Genomic DNA, 14,354 nt, shown 5'->3' with positions numbered 1-14,354 from the left:
GAAGAGTGGGAGATGTTAATTTTAGATGGAAGTATTTAATGGTCTTTCTGGTCATGTTAGAACATAAGTAGGCTTCATCTTCTTTTGATGTTATTGTGAGAACATGTTGGTTTTGGCATGTTTTACCATTTAACTCGATTAACACTAAACACTGACCAGATACATGAATACATGGTCATGCACTGATGATAGAAGAAAGAAAAACACAATCACACAAAGATCTGTGCTTATGACTTTAATCATCAAATGAAACAGTTCAGAGTCTTTTGTGGCTACAACATTGAAAGATAACTCAGCAGACTGTGCGTCAGTGCGGCCAAGGAAAGGCAGGGTCACGGTGCCCGGTATACTGGTGCAATAATGCATGTAATAAGGAATGCTTCGTAACGAACTAAAGCTGCAACACCTTTTTGACCACACAGTATGCATCTTTGCAAATGCAGGTATATGTTCAGAACTCTTGGGTGACCAGTCATTCAGTGTGAGATTTCAGCCCAGCCTTGGATTCAAGAGATTCCCTTACACAATTCTGGGGCTACAAAGTAACTCGTCCCAGTGGTTGCTTGCAACTTGCATATAAAAGTCTGTAGGTTTTTTGAAAATTGCAACTCTTCAACAAAAAAAAACATGCGATATAAAAAAATGTAAATACAAAAAGAAAAATCGATTTTTCCCACTCCCACTGGACATTCCTAGGACTTTTGTATTTGCTCAGGCACAAGGCAGGAGACATTTACCATATCAGATTCAAGCAAGGCAAGCTGGTAGGCAGCCAGGTCTGGTGGCCATTGAAATCTCCTCCACCCAATCCAAAGGGGGTGGATTGTTCCAAGATGACATCAGGGGAGTCAGAGGTGGGAGGGAATAATTGTTGTGGCCTTAAAGTTGCAGCTCCTAGATGGCGAATGCTTCTGAAATCAAGGAACAGACTAAAATCTCACGACCATGACAGGACACTGGAGAACAGCGGATACATAGACGACTTTGCATACATAGAAATTTCAGAAAGCAATACAGCATGCAAATACACCAGGCGATTAAAAACTTTTTTCACAGAAGCACCATAGTGTATATTCTATAAATTTGGCTCGTCAGTGCGGCCACTTAACTAAGAGCAATAATGATTGGAAACGACATCAACTTCGTAAAAATTACATCAAAATTTGAGAAAGTGCTTTGAAAAGAGGAAGATGCTGGTCCACTTTTACACTTCGCATCACAAAGCGAAAGAAAGTGAAACAACCTTCCAAAGTGTTGTAAAATTTATTGTAAGTATTGCAGCTGTTCGAAGGACATAGTCGCCACTACCAATTACTTTTACACAGTAAGCGCTTACAACATAATTCTTCGTAACTTGGCATCAGAGTACATAGTTATACCAAAACTGCAAAATATAGATAAGTACTGCATTGAATGTGCGGTAAATAGTTGTACATAATCCTCAAACTAACAGAACTCGGGATACAAACTCCAAAGCAAACTCTTCAGAACATACCGAAACTATGAAGTGCGACTATAAGGCAAGCAAATCGGGACTGCAATTTTGTCCCAGGTGACTAGTATAGTACAGCAAACTTTGAACCATCATTTCCAGAAAACAAAGGTTTTTGTGTCCTTTTTCCTTCGAATTTATTTTGTATATAGAAAAAGAAATGCCCAGATGCACAGGTCACGCAGGCAGCAGGGAATGAAAATTCACTTATTTCTTGCCCTGCATTCGTTTCCCACCAAACGTCGGGAAGCATTCAGATCACTTAGTAAAACACATTGGGCTTTTATTCTTCATTCGCGATATCTATATTTCTGCGGCATATAGTGCAATTCAGTCATTTATAGTCTTATTCGTACGACAACAAAAAAAACGTCAGTCTCCAGAAAGCATTCAGTTTTTCTCCACTTCTCTTAACAATCACGTTTGCACCAAAAATGGACTACGATTAGGCAACTAAGATTCCAAGAGGGTGTGTGCCCACGTCCAGTTTCTTTTTTTGATGAACGCCCTCACTCACGGATTGCGTTTACTTTAAGTTCTGCGTTCCCGGACTATGACACAATGCAGGAGCAGAATGGCCAGGCCTCGTCACGTTATACACCATGACCCCCACCAATACATGTGCTCTGGCCTCTGTGAAAGCTCATTCTGAAACCTTTTAGAATGAATACACCTTAGGCTCTCTACGACATCATAAGTCTCTGCGGCTATCCATGCTGACATTGACTGCAAAATCCAAGTTTTGGAGTTTCGTTCTCCATCCTTGCCTTGTGAGGTGTGCGGAGAAAGCGTCAAAACCGCACCAAACGAACACAAACCTTGGGAGCTTGCGGGAAAAGACGAGGAACCACATTTCTAATCCCATTCTTTGAGATTGTAGGCTTTGAGACAAGAGGCTACAATGGCACCCCGCTGCGTAAGCCGTCACAATGAGAGCATTGCGTAGGTTTGTTCATTATTTGTGCCAATCGGTTATTTTACTGCGATATTTAATTTAGGGTATTCTAAAATAGTAGAGTGCTAATGCCACTAGCAGAGATTTCAGGCCTCCAAGTTTGCCAGCTCACATGAAAGCTGGCCAAATGTGTGCTCAACGTTCAGCCCTGGAATCTGTATCCTAAGCAATATTTAATGTGGCATTTGCAAAGCTGTACAGAAAATCAGATCAAGTCTTTGTCTCATCAACTGGTGGCCCTTGCCCGGAAGATTCTTCTTTTGATCCTTGATCACGCGGAAATGAATGGCAGATTGGTTCGCTGCACTGGTCTTGATGCCTCAACAAGGAGCCCAGAAACTAGGAACCAAGAATGACATGAAATAAGACAAAAAGATAGTCACCATGCTCTTTCCTCATGTTGCAGTATGAATTCCAATTCTTCTGCCTAAATTCTCATGACCCAACCCCTCCATGTTGTGCTTTTTGGTTGGACCTCCCTGGAGCGATTTGAAAAAGGAAAAAAGTAACAAGAAACACAATCTGTGCATGGCTAAAATCGTATTCAAAGCGACAACACAGTTCTAAATGAATGTCCGCCTTGCACCACATTACTGAAGCAAGACCGCTGTGATACACTGGCCATTTGAATGCTACTTTGTTTCAGTAGTCATGCACTCGCCTGGGTCTAGTATTGCAGAATCTCTGGGCTTGCATTACAATGGTAAGCATAGGCATTTCATGGATGAAAACAATATAGAGCAAAATATTTAATTTTAGAAAACAAATGAAATATGATGCTTCTAGCCAATTCCGACCATGTGTCAATTTTGGATCAGACAGCTCAGGCATTGCCATTTTATAAGAAAGGGCCCACTTACAGCAACTTTAAATCGTGGCTAGTTGTTTCCAACAAGAAATCCTTTGTTCTCAGAATAGCAGGAGACGGGGGTCATAGGAGAGCTAAGTGAGCAGACAAAAATGGAGAACGGACTAGCACAGGACAATACAACTACTGCCATTTCAGACATGCCTAGGGCATTTGTGGGTCAATCTCGATACCCCACTTAGCTATTTTCTAGACCCCAATGCAACCGAGTGGAGTTACAAGGTTTATAACCCATATTTCTGCTTGAAAACCCATCAAACAGATGGGTATGAAAAGCAAAAGATTTGGGCATGCAAGAGTGGACACACAAGGACTCACCTTTGGGAGGAGCGTCTACTAATACAGCTTTAATTTTTCACTCCGATTAGCCATTTCAAATGCATGTGCAGGCATTGGGGACAAAGAGGCTCATTGGGGTATGAGCAGCACTTCAGGTGGTAAACGGACTCTGGCTGAAATGTTTCCAAACAAGCTGGACTTGAAACCGCAGCCGTGGCAACCCCCCAAAGTCCACAAGCATGTGGTTAGCCGGCTATAGAACACAAATTACTATTTTAGTACACACACACAAAAAGTCTTCCCAGGAAAAGGCTCCATATTAAAGTAAACTGGGCTATTTGGATTGATCAAGAGGGTGTGTGTGTGTGTGGGGGGGTTGGATCTAGGTTGCAAGACAAACAGAAGTGCACGAGCCTTGCTGTTAGGAACATCAACAGCCTCTTTGTAACCTATAAAAACATATGGGAAGTTTTAAGAGCATACACACTGATAATGCAAGGCAAATACACATACTTTAAATGGTCAAGACTTTTTTTTTAATACCCCTATTAAACACAGTAATGCTGTGCACAGCCCAAGAGTGAAATTAGTTGGGATGGATCATCTCTTTTTGGTACCATCACCGAACCCAATGGAAACTCAAGGAGGCGTTCTCATTTAGAAAATGACATACCGTTCTTGCATTGGACAAAAACAACTTACTTCCCAAGGTGCTTTCCATGACAATTGCCCAGGAAATGTTGTCCCTCAGGTACATTTCCAGACAGATTGAAAAGAACTTCCACTCGTGGAGTAAATGAGAAAGTGGTAATCTATCTTGGGCGCGATTCAGGGCCCCCAATATTTTTTAGAGAGCAGGAGATGGGATAACACTTCTAAAAATCATGCATAATATATGGTGCTGGAAATTGTAAAATATGGTGCACATGGCTTCTAGGCAAGAGGATCAGTAAACAGCATGGAATGAAAAGGGCAGACACTTCCGGGTTCCACTCAAAGATTTCACAAAGCAGGAATCTGAAGCTTTTGGCTCGCCAAATGTTCTGGACTACAACTCCGATCAATCATAGCCAGCATCGTCAAAGTCAGGGAACGTGGAAGCCAGAGTCCAAAACAAATAGGAGAGACGCCGGTTGCAGATCCTTGTGAAGTATGGGCCATAGAAATGGTCGTACCCAGTCATCTATACGAATGAGTTCCAAAAGGAACTTGTAAACCTTTCTGCCTTCACTTTTAAAAAAAGAAAAAAAAAATTGCATATTTGGTACAAGGAACCATTCTTTTTAGACGGATTCTTAAAGATGTACAACTTTGGTATGTTGGGACTAAGATTTTCTCTAGTTTACTTCAAACAAAGCAAATCGTATTTTGGGGTCTGCTCTCAAAGCAACAAGATGTTTCCCCAGTTTCTTATTGCTTTTCAAAATATATGCATTGGACTATAGAAAGTCACAAATGGAGTATCAGATATTTTAGGTTTAGGTAAAATGACAAAACCTCAGCTTTCCACATAATATTTGCAAGTCGGTGTTAATGAAAGGACCGCCAAAGAGGACAGTCCTGCTGGAAACGGAAGAGTCAACATTTGTGGCGGCTCAATAAGCAGTAGCAGAATAGAATGCGTTTTACTGACTTAAACAAATATGTATGGAGAATTGCAAACAGATGCCTAATTGTTCAACCAAGCTCCATACAACAGTCTTGCTTTGTCGTTTCCAATTGGAAAACTAATTAGATTGGTGCGTGTAATACAAACTTTCGGTCATTTTGAGGAAGAAGCCTACATTGTATAGACCTGAAGTCCCTTTAAAAGGTTTAGTTTATGAAAATTACCATATTTACACAAACTAGGGGCTGGGCGAGTGGCATGCCTTGCAAACTGTGCCTGAACACACGTTATGGACAGAGCCGCTGGCTCATTTGGAATACAGCATTGTATTTTCATACTTTATTTATTTTAAAGAGATTCATACTTGAAATGCATAGGACATCATATACAAAATGGAATCGTACCCCAAGAACAGCTCTGACCAATCCCAAACCAGAAAACACACGCTGGCTGGTGACCCTATGCCGTTTCCATGGACTCGCTAAACATTCTGCTGGAGGGGCAACAGACACTGGGTCCGAGTTACAAAGAACCCATTGAAAAACGCTTTGTAAACCAGGCACAACTGTTGAGTACACATCTGGAAATCCTTAGTGAAAACAAAACAAGAGGCCAACGTTAGCTGACCAAGGCAGCAAGAGAACTGTTGGCTTCTTATTTGTGGGCAGACAGAAATAGGTGTATGGTCACAGGGAAGCTAACTACTGATTGGTAGTCCGGACCCCGAAGCCAAAAGACGGACATTGCCATCACATGTCCGCACTTTATTGTCCCACATACCTTGCTCTTGGAGACTGGGTTGAAGGGAGCTCGCCCTGCTCTGCTATACCCACGTGGACATTTCCTGAGAGCCGTGACTCACTTCCTCAAAATGCCTGAAGAGTGTACGCATGACGGAAGGCAATGGAACCAGACAGTGCCCTAGCCATAACAGGCATATCCTGTTACTGAAGTACAAACGCGCAAGGCATCAAAGCTGCGGGCCGAGTGCATTTCTCAAGAATAAACAATGGCACAGCTGTGGCGAGCACCGGGCGGGTCACTTGTGAAGGCATGAAGGCGTGTCTCGGAGGGCAGTCAGGTAAGGCAATGCCACTCCCAAAGCTGGTTTGGCCTCTCCCACTGTGGGCAGACGTTTTACCCTTTGTTGCTTGCTCAGAGTTCTGCTCATAAATTAGTTTGCACAAATCAGGGTCCGACGAGTCTCCAAAACGGGGTGGATCAAAATACTAGCCAGACCATCAATTTAAAGTCTTAAAAGCCCATCTTTTTATGAATTAGCGGTATTCGTGACTTTGCAGCCTCAGTCTCAGTAGCCATACCAGAGAGTCCCTGCTTGCCTCACAGGTTTGTGAAAGTCTTCTCATTTGAAATTAAAAAAAAATCCTTTCAAGTGTTTCAACAGTTCAACGCCAGGACATGTCCAGCAGTTTTGCTCTTGAAATCATTAGGTACATGTAACATTTCTGCCAGATCTTTTCTGAAACAACCATCCTCGTGTTTTGTTCTAGCTATAACGTCAGGTATATTTTCACAGAATCTTACAAAAAGAGTCCAAAAGCATGAATGGCATAATTGGAAGTAGGGGCGGGGGGCACCTTACACGGGCTAGGCACGTTGACTTGGCTATGGTGGAGGGGACATTTTAAAGAAACAGCATCCAACGAGGAAAGTCATAGGGGCACAGCTGGTGGCCAACAGAGTGCGCGAGCCAGATCATTCTAATGCTAAGTACTAATGCTCCCCCACTCCACATTTGAGAGGTTAAAGCAACCTCTTACCAGGTCCCCCTAACCCCACCTCTCCGGGAAGGGTTACTGTTTCTTTAATAAGGCACTAAATAGACCTGTCATAGAAAGAAAAGATGCACTAACAGACGCATTCTAAACAGTTTCACTTTGTACTTTAGTTTCCTCCACCCCTTCCTCCCCCCTCCCCACCTCTGTACTCTTCCCCTTTTGTAAAGTGAAGGGAATAGATTCTAAAGCTATTTGCATTGCCAGAAATGCAGCCTAGAAATGCCGGGCCCAGGCCCTGCCTGGCAATAGCTGTTAAAGCAAAGACAAAACAGTGAGTGAAACTTCAAGTGTCCTAAGCAAGCCAGGATGACGTCATGCATTGATCCTCACCAGAAGTTCAATTGTCTTCTTCAAGTAATAGAAAAGATCTTTAAAAACCGTAGTTATTGCCTTTATATCAGTCATTTATGGCAGTTTTGTGGGAATGTGGAGCATGGCCGAGAGCTACTTAAGCACAAGTCAGGATGCAGAATGGTTACGTTTGCAATAGTTCCCCGCTATGGTCCAAATCCCGCCCCTCCCCCATTATCATTATTATTTGCATTTGGCAGAACATAAACCCCTTGATTTGTTTGGTCTCTTTAGGCCATCCTAACTGTCCAAGGAACAGTGGTACAGCCCCTCCACAGCAACATCAAATGCACAAGGGACACAACCTGCAGGGCATCGCCTTAGCCTCTCAAATATGTCACACAAGAAGACAGTCTCAACATTATGAGAAATGTAAACAAGACAAGGACAACAACCCCATCCCCCCCAATTATATAAAACACGAGTCATTGCATTGTCAGGATGGTGATGAGGGTTTGGGCTTTGAGGCTGTGCAAATAGTGCAACATAGCTTTGATTTCAGTTATGCAGTCATGTGCCTATGTTTGCAAATGGAGTCTTGTCAATCCCCACCAAAACTGTGCTGAAACACGTGCTTGCCAGCAAACCTCCATTCTGTTTTTCTTAACACAACAAAACATATGCATGGTAGAATTTAGCAAGTTGTTTATCAACGCAGTCCTAAAGCAGTACATGTGCACATATATGAAATTTCACCGATAAATCCCAGATTCTAGTTGCACGCACCTCAGTGTCACTTGACAGGTAAAGATAGACATCTTCGATGGATGGCCAATCATAGGAAGTTTTATAATGGTTATTCCAACAGGAGGATTGGTTGGTTCGGCAACATAAAACAATATCACTGAGTCATTGCTGGGGGTGCGGTTAAGTCATGCCTCTGAAAACTATTTCTCACATTCTAAGCCAAGGCAATCCTTTTTTACAAAAAATGCATTGGCTCTCTGCCGTGGCCTTGGGGTTTTCAGACCAGAGGAATGCGAGTTCCACGAATGATCATCTTAGTTCCATATTTTTCAGCTCAAACAAAAAAATCTCACCATTTTAAGGCTTTCTGCCCATGCAATTTCCAATAATTCCTATTGATACCTCAGAACGCTACAGGTTTGTCACAAACAATTTGTCTAATGGAAGAAGCGTTATGAGAATACAGTAGGGAAAAGAAATGTGTTGGAGGGAAGCATGGCATTGCTTTTTTGAGAACCCAAAACCCAAAATTCCTTTCCACAACAAAAAAGCCAGCAATTGAGCTTTGTGTTTTTCAAGTTCGATACCACTTGACATAAGCGAATTCGACACTAGCACCCACAAACGGGGTTTTGATTGGCATGCTGCAAAACGTTTGCAGCATTTCGAATACCCAGTGTCACTGGAGGCACCTGGTATTAAGTAGGCTCAATAGAAATGCAGCCAGGTTCAAGGAATTGTCTGGAGTGTCATGAGAGAGCAGCGAGATTTTCAGCAATTACAGGGGGAGGGGCGAGCCATCACCTCTGCAGGTTTTGCACAGCTACATATTCAAGTGGCAACTCTGTTCGACAAGTCCCAATGATCAAGTGCATCGAAGAGCAGCCATGCAGGGGAAAAAAAGGCTATCAGAAGGGTTCCTTGTCAAGTAATTCTTCGTCAATTTTTGGCAAAACTTTCACAGCCGAGTAACACTCCTTTTGAAGGATGTCACTGCATGAGCATTTCGAAAAGGCCACCATTGTTTATGTCCGCTAGCTCTCAGATTCCTGAAGGCATATTAGAAAGCAACTGGGTTAGCATAGGGCAGAGCAGGGATTCTCTAAAAGTAGAGATTCTTTCCAGGTTTGCTCTTCTGAACTGGGAGTGCTTTGCTTACGCTTTGCATTGGCAGCAGAGCAACCGTGCACTCCGAATGAAAGGGTCTCCGATCTTATAAGGCCGCCCCCCTCAAGCGGAACAGTTTATGACATGGCTCAAGTATCATCTGGCAGGCAATCCACAATGAGTCTTGGAGTCACACCAGCCAAGATATAGTTTGATGTAAATGCAGTGCGGTTTCTAGGCTGCTTTTTACAAAACGAGGAAGTGATCCTTCAAGGTCACAAACGTCTACAAATAAACCAAACTATTGCCCTTATGTGGTCAGATTGCGTTTCCCTCCTCCAATAAGGGACATCCTGTGCAGAAATATATAGAGCTGTAAAGCTAGACGGGGTGGAATTCGTTTTGACTCAGAACTAGGTTCTGTGTAAGGTCCTGCCCATTCATCTCCTAGTGCGCCACAGCCCTGCCCTACTTGCTGAAGCAATCCCCCACCCAGATAATAGGGATTCTTACTCCATATGCCAGGCTGCCAAAAAACAAGTCCTGCCTCTCAGAAAGCCAAAGCAGAGGGCCTGCTGGAATTAATAGTTTGCAGAAAATTTGATTTCCGCATGAAAAAGGGGCCATGACACAATAGTGGGCTAATATCTTGAGTTTGGGATTTTTTTACATTCGCACTGAAAACACGCAAAAACAGATTTGGACCACTTCTGAAAAATAATAGACTTCACTTTTCAATTCTAGTAGACCATCCATCTGCGCCTAAAACTGCAACACTGTATTCTGGGATAGAGCGTCCAGGGGAGGGAGGGGATATGTGGGATTGAAGGGTGCATACATCATACATCGGTGCTTTGTGAGAGGCCATTTCCAAACATTGCATTGAAAAACCCAGGTTAGAGACGTGCACATGTCGATCCGGCATTCTCGGTGAAGGGTGTGAGGCAACTAGACAATCTAGCCATTCGGACCTGGGCGCACAGTCCTAGCTGCCAATGAATGGCAATCACCACACTGCAGATTAGTTTTTGTATATATGCACACCTGGAACCAGTGCGATTTAGAGATTTGCCTGAGCCAAATACATCATTACCTTTGAGAAGTATATTAATAAATGTGCCTCTTCTTGGGGGCTGGGGATCCGCTTATAAAAACTATGTATAAAAAAATAAAAAAAGAGGCTCCCTCGAGCCCTCGTCTCATATTGCGAGGGCATCAGTCATTTAACCTGGCAAACTGCGTCAATCATTGCTTTTCAAAATTACATTATTTGCACAGTTCAACAAGATGACCATGGCAGGAATCGTACTTTTCTGGTCACAAGTTGCTCAAGAGAATATTTATCTTAGTTGGATCTCTTACAAATCACAGTTCCCAAACACCCAACCTTCAACCACAAATACAGGCAAGACAAGACCATACAACGTCAATTTTTTTTTTTACCCTCCAAACAAAAGATGTTGGAATTTGTTTAATCATATGAAAAAACTACAGGCGAGATACACTCCTGTTGTCCAGGAAAAAGACAATAAAAAGGCAGACGTGGGACCCCGATTTCCCAAAGCTCTTCCTCTACCCCCCCTTAAGTACGCAAAGCGGGAGGAATCCCTTTGGAAAGCAGGGCTTTGGTTAGGCTAGCAAGATGGCTCCAGGTCACCAGGAGACAAGGCCCTTCCTTAATCATGCTTCCATTACAAGCCTTCTAAGAAAGCTGCAATGGAGGTTCTTCATGGAAGATCCTATGCACTACAGGTACCATCATGCACTGTGCGGAAACCCGAAAGCCTTGCACTGGTTATTTTGGTGCCTTGGAAGCCTGGAGTCAGCCTGCCACCACAACCCATATTGCAACTTACTCAACATTGAACCTCCTTCATCAGTACTTCATCAATACCACTAATCGTACATTATGATCCACACAACTAGAATCCCTTGGTATGGGTAAGGCCAAAAAACACCACAGGCAGTGGTTGAATCATGTAGCACTTTTGTCTCTCTTCCCTCCCACCCCACCCCCCCAAAAAAAGAAGAAAAAAATACAGAAGCCTTCAAAAGAAACCGACTCAAACAGGGTCAGGTTTCATATTCAAGGGGAATGTTTAACAACCAAATGCAAATGAGAGAGCCAGAAATATGCTTTATAACAAAAGGGAAAAAAAGGCTTTGGCGACTCTTCTGTGTGAACAACTTGCATATAAATATCGTCTTGTTCCGATATTTCTTCCGGGGTTGCTGCTATACCCATTGCGCACAAGCATCCAACATTTCAGCGTAAGTTTTTTTTCCTTTTTTCTTTTACAGGTTGTGGCAGATGTGATAGAGGCTTCCAACACAAGCACTGACAAATTACGATTAAAAAATAGTGCAAAATTTCAACATTTATATAAATAACTTTAAACCCCTGTTTTTTTGTACAACGAAACACTTTTTTTCTTTTGAGTTGGCACTCAAATATTCGCCATTATTTCTTTCTAGCTCTGGAAACATCAAAACGAAAAAACGTTTTATAGGCCTCTTCTAATACAAAAATACCCCTGCCCTCACACTTACAGTTCATCTCTTATTTTATATATTTATATATATTTATATATTGCAGATCTTTTAAACAAATGTTTTTTTGTGCAAATAGTTATTTTCTTTAAAGTTAAGTGAAATATGATCACAAAAAACAAAAAGCATTCACACACGGCTCAACTAAACAAAACAAAAAAAGAAACAGACTATTGTAATATTGGACTTCAAGACACAGCTCAACAAATAAAACGTGTTGCAAGCTTATTGGCTTGTGCAGTCAGACCAGACATAACAAGTAAATATTTATATGTGGAAAGCAGGAAAAGAACGTCTCACTTGACCTGTTCATTTCCCCAATTAGGTTTGTTTTTTCATTAGAAGTGCAGAGTGTTTAAAATGTCTGAAATTCTAAAATGGATGCCCTTTTTGCTTCTCTTTGTCTTTGTTCCGTGCAATTGTGCTCTCAAGGCCATTTATTTGTGTGTGGAACCTGCTTGCCTCCAGTATGGAGGGCGTTCCATTGTTCTGCTGGTGCTGGTAAAACGTAGTTCCGGGATAGTGACCTATGACCTCGCTGTAGGTGGGCGGGGGCCCTTCCATCCTCCCGCTGCTGCTGTAGCATGTGGCACTGATACCAGAGTTACTGCTGGGAGGGCAGGGCCCACCATACAGGGAGCTGTCGATCAAGTCACTGTCGTAGATGGTTCTGTTGGGCGGAGCCCGCACAGATTCTCGGTTGAGTTCCATTTGCTGCTCTGGGTCTCGAAGTTGTAGGGTGCAGGGGCCTTGGTAAGGAGGGGGCTCCTCGCCATCCGATAGAGAGATGGTGGGAGGAAGGTCAATCTCATGTTGGACGTAAGGGTATGTAGGTTGAAATCGACTAAATCGATCCCTCTGCAAAAAGGATGGCACTGCAAGTCTGTCGGTCGGTCGTGGGGTGTAAATGTGCTGCTGAAAAACATAGAAACATGGCGTTAGGAAGGCTTGCCTGCTTGCATTCTGAATCAGCATTGATCCCCTACTCTTGCCACATTGCCCTGCTCCTAGGGTAACCCACATACAGGCAATGAGCTCCTGCTGACTGATGACCAACAGCAAACAAAATCATATGGCATACTGCACACAAAAATAATCACACACACGTAAAATCCAGCCTGAAGTTATAGCAAACCCTGCTCTCCTCCCTCTAACCCACCTCACGCTCAACATTGCAGGTTCCAAAGTGATACGAGGTCCTCTGAATGACAACAATAGAGCTAGAGCGAGACCCAGTAACATAACCTATAAAAGACAAACATATGCTTCAAGACACATCCCTAGGAGTGTTTGGAAGACAGAGTCTGAATCGGACACACAATTGAAAAGCTTCACAGGCCCACCAAAGACGATGCCACGTGATCATGACCATCAAGTACTGAGATAAACAGTGGCACAATGACAGTTATAGTCACCAATCAAATTGTGCCGAGATTTTCTAAATCTTGCATCACTTATGAGCTTTGATTTTGGCTTGGAGTAGTACTGGGCTTTTGGGAGAATCCGAGAGGACCTTGGAGAAGCAGCTCACAGTGTCCAAAGAAGTTTTTGTATCTCTTTGTCGCATACATGTTTGTGAAGTCCTTAAAAATAGAGTGCCACCACCTCGTCCATTTGTTGGACGTAATCGGAAGGGTGAGAATGTGCTAGTTTTGCAGCATGTCAACATGAATGCATGTAGTGGTCAGGAATCTAAACTTGTTCCGAGCAGGCAGTCATGTGCAGGCGTACTGGTTGCCTGGAGACAAAATTAACAAACAAATAAAATTTAAAAAATGTCCGCAGCCCTGCTGAAAATTATTCTGTGCAGAATTGAGCCCTACTATAAAATTCATCTCGACAGTCTTTGCCAGCTTTTACCCAGATTCAAGGCTGAATTTAGTTTGAGCAAGGCGCATGTCTGTGATATTCACTCTTAAAGGACGTCTTAGGCTCTGTTGCTCCCCCTGAGGTTTCACACCTATGCCTCAGGTCACCTGCAACATGATCTGCCCTTTCAGGTTGTTGCTACCACACAACCTTTGTTCCTATTCCTCTGCTCTCCTTCACCATGGATCTGCTTCACAGATTTGCCCAGACAGACCTCGGTTAGCTTAGGCCTGTTGAAGCGCTGCATTCCAAGCTAGTGTTTCCTTAATCCCGAGCCTTCCAGCTGCAAGATCCCAGGCCTCATGCGGTCATATCATACCACTGCTACGGATTTGCTGAGCCGGCTGGGTTTCCTATTGAAGTTAGGCACTTCCCCTCGTCTGACTTTTACAATGCTCATTTTTGTTATCCGGATCCCAGTACGGGCTCAGAGTTTGCACTGTTGACTAATATTTTGAATTTTCTCAGGTCGCACCTTAGAGCACTATGTCGATTTCCTGCCTGTTAGCATATGGCGCAATCAAGCGTTTTTTTTTTTACGCTTCTAGTCCAGCCCCAGGTATCTCACTCAGCTGGTGCTGTTCTTAATTGCTTTCTCTTGTTTATTCATTAACCAGTTCTTTTAATTTGCCAGCTGCATATTCCCGGGAGCTAACCTTTGAGTTGATGGAATTCTCCGTGGATCAGCTTTGTATTGTGGCTTAACCTTGCTTCTGAGCCGGTCAGTTATTCAAGGACTTTCTGTCCATGTTTAAACGTTGTTCTGTGTAGGTTTATGTGTAAAGGAC

General features: G+C 43.0%; 1 protein-coding gene across 7 annotated transcripts in view; it reads right to left on the bottom strand.

The window, feature by feature from the left end:
• Window positions 1–220: 220 nt before the first annotated feature.
• The window catches only part of PMEPA1 (prostate transmembrane protein, androgen induced 1), a 130,933-nt gene continuing 116,799 nt past the window's right edge, over window positions 221–14,354 (bottom strand). For 5 of the 7 annotated variants that reach the window (XM_069651086.1, XM_069651083.1, XM_069651084.1 and 2 more), the window contains exon 4: window positions 221–12,612. In XM_069651086.1, coding sequence (XP_069507187.1) covers window positions 12,070–12,612 — 543 coding nt within the window. In that variant the 3' untranslated portion in view covers window positions 221–12,069. The remainder of the gene's footprint in view (window positions 12,613–14,354) is intronic. The other 2 variants (XM_069651080.1, XM_069651082.1) reach the window with 1 other exon arrangement.

The sequence above is a fragment of the Ambystoma mexicanum genome, chromosome 3p, assembly GCF_040938575.1.
Source record: "Ambystoma mexicanum isolate Mex_15411 chromosome 3p, UKY_AmexF1_1, whole genome shotgun sequence".
In the NCBI taxonomy this organism is placed as follows: Eukaryota; Metazoa; Chordata; class Amphibia; order Caudata; family Ambystomatidae; genus Ambystoma; species Ambystoma mexicanum.
The sequence above is the reverse complement of the archived record's forward strand: the minus strand, read 5'-3'. Positions and strand labels throughout refer to the sequence as shown.